General features: G+C 32.4%; 1 protein-coding gene across 4 annotated transcripts; it reads left to right on the top strand.

The window, feature by feature from the left end:
- The first annotated feature begins 2,200 nt into the window (after window positions 1–2,200).
- On the top strand, window positions 2,201–11,404 carry NTRC (NADPH-dependent thioredoxin reductase C). Of its 4 annotated transcripts, none has more exons than XM_068637989.2 (10): window positions 2,201–2,610; window positions 3,921–4,128; window positions 4,199–4,304; window positions 4,715–4,980; window positions 6,317–6,596; window positions 7,403–7,510; window positions 8,957–9,043; window positions 9,182–9,286; window positions 10,735–10,865; window positions 11,003–11,404. In XM_068637989.2, the coding sequence occupies exons 1-10, from the start codon at window positions 2,379–2,381 to the stop codon at window positions 11,061–11,063; spliced, it is 1,584 nt and encodes a 527-aa protein (XP_068494090.2). In that variant the 5' UTR covers window positions 2,201–2,378; the 3' UTR covers window positions 11,064–11,404. The 4 variants fall into 4 exon arrangements, 3 of the variants coding, with proteins under 3 accessions (XP_068494090.2, XP_090160581.1, XP_068494091.1); XR_016523046.1 differs by having other exon boundaries at window positions 2,231–2,610; window positions 6,294–6,596; XM_090304455.1 differs by having other exon boundaries at window positions 2,231–2,610; window positions 10,735–10,867; window positions 10,986–11,180.
- Window positions 11,405–11,712: the final 308 nt, after the last annotated feature.

Below are 11,712 nucleotides of genomic sequence, written 5' to 3'. Positions count from 1 at the left end.
GGGTAACCTTAAACCTGAATTTCTCACAGTAATTAAGACAATTATTTCACCGATTACGAAACATTTACAAAACATAACATTAATCATAGCAATAAACACAATACAAACTTAGGTAGAATCACATTTAAGTCAAACTTTAGTAAGCCTCATCTTTTGAGTTTACTGCATAACATGTATAACTCCATAAAACTCATGAACCATAGTAGTAGTCTGAACTTCAAGAAATGCAGAGAAAACACCAATAAACTTTCCCATACTACCATGAAAAATACTTATAACTAGTGTTGTACATATTTCTTTGTGGTTTATTTAGAGTTTAAAGATGTTGGCTAACAAAATGTATGATTCAATTATTTGAAGATGTAAAATGATACTTAGACAAGACTAATAGATTTGGTTAAATACATATTATAGTTTGAAGCAATGTTTATAATAATTTAGCTAAAGTGAATTTTTTTTTTAGGTTGATTGTTTCGACCTCAAGTCTGAAAGATAGCATCATTAGGGTCAATTACCGCACATATGAGATATTGTCCGTTTCGGATGTCGGTGTTTCGTCACAATTTTATCCTTAACAGACGCTTCAGTGGGTTTAAAGAGGAATGAGTATATAAGTTGTTATTAGACTTAACTCCTGAACAGTGTAGGACTACATTGAACAAATATTATTATTATTATTTTGTCTTCTTCTATTTTAGACCTCATAGTTTCTTTTGACAAATTCTTTCAATAACAATATTCAACTATTTCTAAAAGTAACTTAGAAAAACGATTACAATTTAAAAACTAAAAAACAATAATAAAATAGAATAATACAAAATATATGCAGCCTTCAGAACTTAATAACTTAATTACTTATTGAACTAGCGAAAAATAGAACAATATATGTCTAATTTTTAACTAATTCATCCATCTTTTAACATTTTAATCAAAGTTGATCTAATATGGTCAATCACAAATTCCAACAACACTAAACTGAAAAAAGAAACAATTTTTGTAATCATTTAAAAAAAGCCCAGCCCACTTTCTACCATATAGTTGTAAAATTAAGTTAAAATAAATCTTTAATTATTTAATAATTGTATCACGAAAAAGCTTAAAAACCTTTTTTTTTATATAAAAAATAACCTGAAGATTGAAAACATTGATGAAGAAAAAGTATTAAACTTGAAAAACATGGAGTTTAAAGTATAATAGAAATCATTAAATATAATTAATTTTAAAATTAAAAATAATTAATTGTTATATTAATATATTAGATATTATTTTATAAATTAAAAAATTTTAATATTTAAATTAATTTCTATTATTAATAAATGATTCAATATTTTAAAATTTATAACTAAAATCTTCATAATTATATTAATTTAAAAAATTATTTATCAATAATAAAAACTAATTTAGATATTAATAATTTTTTAATTTTTAAAATAATATTTAATTTAATTAATATTATTTTAATTTTTTATTTATTTAATATTTTTTATAATAATAATTAAGAAATGATTGGTGTGTATTTTTAATCTTTAATTATACATATGTAAAATAGTGAAGTCTAAATTTTTAATATTAAATTTTTCAAAAATATATAAAAGAAATTTATGGATGAATTTTTTATTTGAAAAGAATTGTTTAAATTTTAAATAAACTGACTTTTTAATCTACCAATATTTTTTAGATTAAAAGTTAAGTGACCTAGATCAACTCATATTTAATACTATTCATGCTTGTTTTAGTCAAAGAATATTTAAATGATATTTATCAATTTAGTTTTTTTTCTTCTTCACTAGCTACATATTTAAATTTTTACCCAAAACTATAAATAAGCATACCATATTTTATACTTTGACTTTTCAATTTATTTATTTTTAAAATAATAATTTCTGAATGGCATAAAATTACTGTATTACAAAAATGATCATAAATATAGAAACATATACATTAATGTAAGAAAGTAATTGTTGTTAAATTAACAAGCGGAAAGACGTGTTGTTCATGTTTATCCAAATTTTTTTCTTTTGGAATTAAATTTAATACATTGAACAGTTTAGAAAGAGTAAAATATCATATTTGGAAGGTTAAATTAATAATAAAATTGTATTGGTATTGTTATTGAATATTTTTTTAATAATTTTTTTATTAACAAAAGAATTTTTTTTGAAGCAAAGTTGAAATATCGAGTGAGAAAAAAAAGAAGAGAATATTTAGTGTTGGAAAATTTTTGGAGGCTAAGAACAAAAATTCTGGCCGATTTAACAGAAGGAGCCAAAAGGTTTTGCAGCGAAAGGATTTGGTTGGAGCGCGTGTGTTGCACGCCCCAGTAACCAGAAAACATAAGAGAAACGCTCCAACTGTTTTAAGTCGCTTCTGCAATTTGTATGGTCTCAGAGAGTCCAATGGCTGCTACCAAGATAGGACTCGGAGTTGGTCCCGTTCCGACTCACCGAGTCACCGCCGTCGCCGCTCCTTCCTCAGCGGCATTCTCCCCGCCGCCGCAGCACCGTCTCTTCCTCCTCAACTCGCGGCGGGCCCTCCGACCCCGCCCTTCCCCCCAACCCCTTCGCGTAGCTGCCGCCGCCTCCTCCTCCTCCTCCTCCGTCGATGCGCCAGGTCTTTCTCGCCTCGACTACTACTGCTTTCCGTGAATGCGGCCGTATTCTCACGGCGGCGAATTCAATGCGATTTGTCTTTAATTTTGTTTTTGTTGTTTTGCTTTTTCAATTAAGCTTTGCTTTGGAGGTGTTCGGGGAAAACGAGGTTTGTTGTGTTTGGAATTGTGAGTTGGTTTTGGAGGATTGGAGTTGAAGGATGAAAGCGAGTATTGATGGTGGTGCTAGAGTGGGGGATAAGTTCGCATTGCTAATGAGTGGCAGCTGTGTAGTTAGGATTGGGGTTTGTGCTGTGATATTGGATTGGAATTGAGTACAAGGTGAGGAAAACGTGTGGTGAGAATTGGTTGATGGAAAAAATGGTGGGTGGTAGTTACGGGGTTTGATAATTTGTATTTCATTGGTGAGAACATGCATTTGAGACGGAGGCGTCAAAAACTTGGAGTTTGGAAGGTTGTTTTTGAATTTTATAGTGAAAAACTTGAATTGTGTGGTTGTTGAATACGTGTCGTGGCTTGTCTTTGTGGGGGTTGATTACAGTCTCAGTTCGTCATTTAGACTAGTCAATAAGGTTTGTTTTAAGCTGTAACAATTGATATAAGGTGAGGGAAAAAGTGTCATGAGGATTGGGTGATGGAAAAGATGGTGGGAGGTAGCTACGGGGTTGATACTTTGTATTTAATTGTCGAGAACGAGTATTTGAGATGGAGGCGTCAAACACTTGAAGTTTGGAAGGTAGTTTTGGAATTTTATAGCGAAAAGCTTGAATTGTGTGATTGTTAATTATGTGTCCTGGCTTGTCTTCGTGGGGATTGATTACAGTCTCACTTAGTCATTTAGACTATCGAATAAAGGCAGCATCATCATCATTATTACTAATCTTTTTTTTTCTTTCTTAGTAAATATTGCATTGACAATGTCAAGGTTACCTACCACTGTGTATGGAAATTTTGTTAACTTTTACGGTAATTGTTTTAAGGTCATACCACCAATTATTTTTTATTGGTTGAATATGTAAAAACACTTACATAGACAATGCATGTTAAACTCTTCGATTAGTCCAGTTCTCTCGGCCCAAAGCTAGTGCTGACCTTTCTGGCTGGTGTTGCTTTAATGACTCTGTAGAGGTTTAATGTTTTGTCTGATTGTAATACCGGTGTCTTTTTAGTTACGGAGAATGTAATTATTGAATTTTCTTTGAGTTTGTCCTTATTTTGTGACAATGTAATTCTCTTGTTATTGGTCTTTCTTTTGTTATTGATAGATCATAGATGTGAAAAGTTGATTGTGGCATCCTTTTTCTTCTCCCAGGAAAAGGAGTTGAGAATGTGGTCATTATAGGTTCCGGCCCTGCAGGATACACAGCAGCGATTTATGCAGCACGTGCCAATTTGAAACCTGTGGTATTTGAGGGGTATCAAGTTGGTGGTGTCCCTGGGGGACAGTTAATGACTACAACTGAAGTGGAGAACTTTCCAGGATTTCCTGATGGCATAAGTGGACCTGATCTGATGGACAGGTGTTAAAACTACTTTGTAATTGACTTTAGTCACCCAGCTTTGGAATTCTCACATTTTCTACTTATCTAGGATGAGACGGCAAGCTGAACGTTGGGGTGCAGAATTGTATCAGGAAGATGTTGAAGCTATTGATGTGAAAAGTAGTCCTTTTACTGTCCGAAGTAGTGAACGTAAGGTGATATATTTCACTAGCTGATTTACAATTTCATGATTGCGTAGACATATTGATATTCCCAAAGCTTCAAGGTTATATATTTTATTTTAATTGGTTTTTTTTAATCCACCCATTGATGCTTTTCTTGTTTGGATTTAAATTAGTGCAAATTCGGTTACATATTTGGTAACAGCTTTTATTTTGAAAGTAATATACGGAGTATCTTTCCTAATGTGGGTCCTGGCTTGAACGTCATTCAATTTACAGTCTATGTGCTGAAATTATTGCCATTACTTGTGATACTGATTTACTTGTATTCTGCCTTCCGATACCTGTATGTTTATTTAATTTTATTATCTTTTTAGTAGTGTTTATTTGGAAGAAAAGTAATTGTAATTACATCAGATTTTCTTGATTGTATTGTAATTCAGGTTAAGAGCCAAACTGTCATTTTTGCTACTGGAGCTACTGCAAAACGCCTTAGGCTACCCCGAGAAGAGGAGTTTTGGAGCCGAGGAATTAGTGCTTGCGCAATTTGTGATGGAGCATCTCCTCTCTTCAAAGGTCAAGTTCTCGCTGTCATTGGAGGGGGGGATACTGCTACAGAAGAAGCATTATACTTAACAAAATATGCTCGCCATGTCCATTTACTTGTACGTCGGGACCAACTGAGGGCTTCCAAAGCTATGCAAGATAGGTGTGTCTGATTAAAATTTGTCGTAGTCTTGCTTGTGAATATTGTCTGAATGTATCATGAACAATCTATAAATTGAACCTTATAATTACCTACTTTTATACACTTCATATTGTTTAACTTCAACTCTGTCTCCCACACACGTCCAGGCTACTCCTGTGGGAAAGATAGTCTTATACAATCTTTATTAGATCTTTCTTTTAATATCATTGTCTGTAGTTGGTGAACCTTTATATATGTATTATTATGTACAATATGTCCTTTATTTGCTATCTTATGTTTAATTGAGGTTATGCAACTTATAAATTATACTTTTAGGTTCCTATTATTTTCCTTGCCATACACATGATGATAATTTATTTTATCTTGAAGTGAATTTTTAGGCATTCTCTGTTTCAATGATTTGTATGTGGGCCTTTTGTTAGTCAAGTTCAAGTTTGTTTTGACTATAATCTACTTGCAAAATATTTCGTAGATTAAATGTTTTGCCCGTGCCTCACTTTCTAGTGTACATGAAAACAATATTATCGTAAGGACATGGAATATTTTATCTTAATTATTCTCAGTTATGGTAAACCACAGTCCATCGCTCTCTTCATATCCAGGTAAAGACATAAACAAAGATGTTACATGATCACAAGCACGTTCTTGCAAAATGCATTATTGGAAAATAAGCATATCCTGTTTGATAATATTTGTCATTATCTCTGTAGTTTCTATAGGCTTGAAAAATAATTGTATTATGTTATGATACCATTTTAATGCAGGAAGATATGTAATTTATTTTGGGAATAAAATATTTTACATTTCTGGCTAAATATTAGAATAATATTAGATTACTTCTCAAATTATAGTTCCATAGTGGTTTTGAAATCATGCTATGGGGTTATCGATCTTCATTCTAGTATAATGTATTTGGTGTAAAAAGTATTTACTTTTATTTTGCATATAATTTTAATTTTGTGCCCAGTCAATGACATCATAGTCAGCTTTTTCAAGCTGAGCCCAAAGATAATTCACGGTGGAAGTATTCGTATAAAAATAGTTTTTTTGGTGGTCTAAAAATGAATGCTTCTCTTAAAGAAGAGATTAAATAGAACCTGGTTTTGGGCATTCTCTAGACTATAGATACGCAAGAAGTTGCTTAACTCTCTTAAAAAATTTATAGAAAGAAAAAAATGGAATTTGTATCATGTATCTTTGTTTGCTGTTTTGTTAGTCTGTGTTTAGATGGAGCTTTTCTTTATGATGGTGAATTATCTACTAATAAACAATTTGTATGTGAGTTTTCAACTCCCTGAATGTTTGTTTAACAGGTTGATTATCACGAATGTTTCAGAGTGTATGACAATCCCAATGTCACTGTGCACTTCAATACAGAGGCAGTGGACCTTGTAAGCAACACCAAAGGACAAATGTCTGGCATTTTAATACGGAAGGTTGATACTGGGGAGGAATCCGTGCTTGAGGCAAAAGGGCTGTTTTATGGCATAGGTCATTCACCAAATACACAATTGTTGAAAGGCCAAGTCGAACTTGACCGCTCTGGCTATGTTCAAGTTGAGGAGGGTACTGCAAAAACTTCAGTAGAAGGTGTATTTGCTGCTGGAGATGTGCAGGTATCCTATCCTATTGAGTGCCTTCTGCTTATGTAGTTGATTGTTCTCGCATATTAGAATCAACACCACATTGCCCAAAATAATGTATAACTTAATGTATAATAATTATTAGGAAGTGAATTTAAGCTTAACTCATTCTCTCACAAAACCAGTTTTTAAGGTGAGGATTACCTCCACTTATATACTGTAAATTGACCTAATTCTAATTGATGTGGGATCTCCAACATACCCTCCTCTCGCCAAGGCACGAACATCTCATGCGTGAAACTAGATATTTTTGGGTTGTCCGATAGTGGCGAAATAGCGGGAGACACGATAGACCCAACAAACCTTGTTAGGATAAACTGTGATACTATATTAGGAAGTGAGTTTAAACTTAACTCATCCTCAAAAAAACGGTTTGTAAGATGAAGAGTGTCTCCACTTATATAATGTAAATCGACTTTGTCTTTAGTCAATATGAGATCTCTAACAATATTATACCATTTTATCAATCTTTAACATAGCACAATAGCATCATTTGATCTCTGTGTTTGTTGAGAAGTTCTACATTGTCTGCCCAACCCACTTCATATGCTGAGGCTGCATTTGATATGCTATTTTATGGGGACAGAATTTTGACCCTTTTCCTTCTTAATTTAAGTATGATTGCTGTTAAGACATTAACTGAACACATGTTTGACTAAGCAAATTCATCGGAAATATTTTTGTCTGAATTTATCTTTTGATTCAATGTTGCCTTTTGTATGAAAAAAGGCAGTAAAGTAACTGTTGTATGTATATTATAGAAGTTCTTATTCTTATAGGACCATGAATGGAGGCAAGCTATAACTGCTGCTGGATCTGGATGCATTGCAGCTTTATCAGTTGAGAGATATCTTGTGAGCAAAGATCTTCTTATAGAGTTCCATCAGGTATTTGACTTTGAAGAACTCCTATTTTATTTTCACTTATTGTTCTTTTCCGTATATATAAGTGTACAAATCACGTTACCAATTTGATATATCTTTATTATTCTAGTCTTAGTCATACATTCTGTACAAGCAGATGCAATTTTGGCAAGATTTGTATATTAAACTTATGCTCTATAATTTAGATAACTTGACATGACTTAATAAAGATCAAGTATCTTGTTATTGGATAATGAAGTTAGTCATAGAATCTTCTTTACTAAGTCTTTTAAATTTATGTTATAGAACAGGGCAAGAAGTGAGATAGTAAAAGAATCTTTATTGATAAAACAATTTTGGAATTGATAACAAGGTGATGCTGAACCGATATCAATAACATTGTTGAGCACAGGTGAACTGTCTCTCCCTCCCATGTTTTATAATCATGAGATGTGGAATTTCTCCCTTCCTAAACAATCAACACCCTCCTATTTCTCTCTTCTTGCCTTGTGTTGTAACTACTCTCTCTCTCTGTACAGTACTCAACTAAGTGCTTATTTGTTATACACCCTGAATCAATTCCTCTTACAGTGACATCATAGCTGAGATTAATTTGGGTACAAATCCAAGTTAACTCAACGGCACAATATTAATTTTACCAAAATCAATTTTACACAATTTAAAACAAAGAGGCCCTAAGCTGTTCCTATAGTTATTCTTCTATTTCTATTAATAACAGATGTTTCCATTAATAGAACTTTAAGCTCTAATTCTCCTCACTCCTCATTCTTTGTAACGGATATTTTTCATAATCCATATTGAAGATTTGCTGATATTTTGAGGGAATAATGGTAGTTCCAGTTGACTTTGGAACTGAATTACACGGGATTACTTTTGTCCACAAGCAATCTTGCGGGCTTCTCTCATTTCATCAGCATGCAAAGTAGGCTCTGTTTTCTTGTAGAACATTTATGCAGGGAACATAAAAACCTGAGGTGCATTAGCCATTCTATTTTGTTTATCATTACACAAAACACGTTTGGTATTTGAAGAGCTATCTATGAATAATTTACTCTAAAAATATTTTACCTGAATATGGTCGGTGTGGGGAAAGGCTCTAGTTATTGTTGATGGACATGGTCAAGGAAGCCATTTACCACCTACCCTTAATTTTATGAATAGGTTTTCCCAAGTAACTTGTCATCTATTGCTCTTTGGAGGACATATCTCGGGAGAAAATATGAAGAAATGATATACCGAACTACTATGTATCTAGTCATATTCAAATATTTCTTCTTTTGCAAAAGTTAAGTTATATTGCTTTAGACATCATAAAACTGGTGCTAGTTAATACTATATATAAATTCTTAATTACTTATTAAAGGAAAACAGACTTTACATTAAATCAGTTGATTCGTGCAACTAAATCCAATGTGAATCTCAATCTTCCAATTTAATTACTTGTAACAGCCCAAAACTGAAGAGATTAAGAAGGAACTAACAGAAAGGGACGTTCATGAGGGCTTTGACATTACACTTACAAAGCATAAGGGGCAGGTATGTGCTTCCCTATCAGATGCTTATGCTAATTAGATTAACTCTTAGTATTTGTGATGCCCAAATATTTCATTTTATATTTAATTCTTTGGTCTGCACTATAATATATTTTTTTCCTTGTGATTTCCTCTTTGACAGTATGCTCTACGAAAATTGTACCATGAAAGTCCAAGGCTTATATGTGTATTATATACATCACCAACATGTGGTCCCTGTAGGACATTGAAGCCAATCCTTAGTAAGGTATGTGAAAAAAGGAGAATTCAAAATTATATCATAATCCCGAAGTTAGATATCCTAATACTTGTTGGTATTTTCAGCCTGTGACACGATAAATAAGCACCTACTACGAATGAGTAGTCACAATCTTGTCTTTTGTCAGTACAAAACCTGAAAAAAAGAAAGAAAGCAAAGCAACTATGCTGCATGATGCTTTAACAAGTATGCATTATCAACATGTACACTGTTAAACTCTAACGAAGAAAGAAACATTGAGTTGAAACTATGTGTTTCTAAGATAGTATGAGTGTTTTATTTATATTGAGAAAAAGGAATCAATACAATAAATAAATGAGATTTTATATTCTCTAATAACAAAGATATGTTACAGAAATAAATAAAAATGTTCTTGATAATACATATAATCTAGATATTCCTAGTTATATAGGATGAACTCCTTATTCTTATAATCCGGACTTTTGTTAACTCGGGATGTCTTAATTAAGCATAAATCATTATTGGATAGACCGTAGATGCACATACTTATGGTGTGATGATAGCGATAGTAAAGGTCATGTGGCTCACATCTATCATCAATTGTCCAACTTGATATCCAATCCTGCAACTTATACCAACTTGAGAAAATAAAAATGAAAGAAAATTTATTTTAGAGAGCTTGTACAAGACTCTCGTGTTCTCATATTTATATATAGAAAAAGTAAAGTAATGAGATACAAAAATGAGAGAAAAGAGTAGAAAACAACAAAGGCACCTCTAGGACCCTCAGTATACGTAGATACAACTCAACTTTTTAATAAAGCCTATTCTGAGCCTTATTCTAACAAGATTTATAAGCGCCTATATCAAGTTTATACATGTCCCTGCTCATGAGATGAGGCAGGCAGGCCTTACTGTGATTTAATGAAATTTTGACCGATTAGGTTTAAAATCATGATTGAGCTCGTTGGATAGAGAATTTCAATGCAGAATATAAGCTGGCCTCAGCAACTTGATTGGTCATTTGTTATGGGTAGTTTAGGTCTGTCAAAGTTTCTGTTTAAACTACGCCAATATGATTTTATTTATTCTTACACGATTTATCCCTTGTCAGCCTGCTAATTTGCTCTAACAATTATATCAATGAACCAATAAACTAAATAAGGCTACTTTTGGTTCATCTGCTTGTGAAAAAGGTTCCATGCACTTAGTCGAAATTGCATATTAATATGTATGTATTTGCATACGATAATGCCGTGTTAAAAATCAACTTTCTGCGTGCTCAACCTGAGAGTAGCCAGCCAGATTATATTAGATTCTGTCAATATTGATATATAAATAGAATGCATTAATACTGATCTGATGCGTTGGATAGGAATTAAATACAACTATCTTTTGTTCCATATATTTCACAATTTATTTTCATTCTTAACTTGAACACTGATTTTCTTAATGTTTAACATCTCCCTTTACAGGTGATTGATGAATTTGATAAGAATGTACATTATGTTGAAATTGATATAGAGGAAGATCAAGAGATAGCAGAGGCAGCTGGAATAATGGGCACTCCATGTGTGCAATATTTTAAAAATAAGGAGATGCTCAAGTTAGTAATATTTGATTTTTTTATCTCTTATTCTATCATGCATCATCTATAGTATATAATATATGGTTTGACATCATGGCATCCCAGTATATAAACATCAACTTTTTCTATCACTGATGGGTATGATTGTTTTACAGGACTGTCTCTGGAGTGAAAATGAAGAGAGAATACAGAGAATTTATTGAAACAAACAAATAGAAGTAATTTTAAACACCCGAGGGTGATACTCAAATTCTGTGATTCAGTTTTGTTTTCCATTTGAAAACAGCTGAATAGTGCTGTCAATTTTGACAACTATTCCTTGAACTAAGTAAACTTCATAGATTGTACATGTAGAATTACCAATCACTGCTATTGTTTTGATTGTTCAATATTTACGATTTTCATATTTTAGTTCAGCAAGCCTCAACTACCCAACATCGTCCATCTGGTTGACGACATTGTGGTGAGGAAATTGTGCTCGCATCAAGCTGAAACTAATGGAACCTATTATTTTTTGTTACAAGTAATGTAACCTATCATACACTTGCATTTTTGTATTTTTGGGTTTTCTCAGTTTAGTCTTCAACTTAAATAATGATATATACAAGTGGAATGGGATATATCTACCTTTATTTTCTAATAGTAATTTTAGTTCAAGGTCTTATTTTAGAATGTTGGATTACTTTTTGGTGTGTTTTTGTCATGCAAGATATGGTCTCATTTATTTTTGGACTGTTTCTTCCTGCACTTCCATATCTTCTTCTGCCACCTCCATACAGAACATGAAAATACATTTTTGTCCTTCTTGTGTCACTCCCATAGAATAGTTTCCGAATTATGTAATTCGGAAACTCATTTGAAAAAA

This window comes from Phaseolus vulgaris, chromosome 7, assembly GCF_051622355.1.
Source record: "Phaseolus vulgaris cultivar YP4 chromosome 7, ASM5162235v1, whole genome shotgun sequence".
NCBI lineage: Eukaryota > Viridiplantae > Streptophyta > Magnoliopsida > Fabales > Fabaceae > Phaseolus > Phaseolus vulgaris.
Note: the sequence above shows the minus strand (reverse complement) of the source record. Positions and strands in the feature narration are given on the sequence as shown.

Coding starts and splice junctions, on each gene's coding strand:
- NTRC (XM_090304455.1), top strand. CDS start 2,379: ATGGTCTCAGAGAGTCCAATGGCTGCTACCAAGATAGGACTCGGAGTT. Junction 6,597..7,402: donor TTGCTGCTGGAGATGTGCAG/GTATCCTATCCT, acceptor TTATTCTTATAG/GACCATGAATGGAGGCAAGC. Junction 7,511..8,956: donor TTCTTATAGAGTTCCATCAG/GTATTTGACTTT, acceptor TACTTGTAACAG/CCCAAAACTGAAGAGATTAA.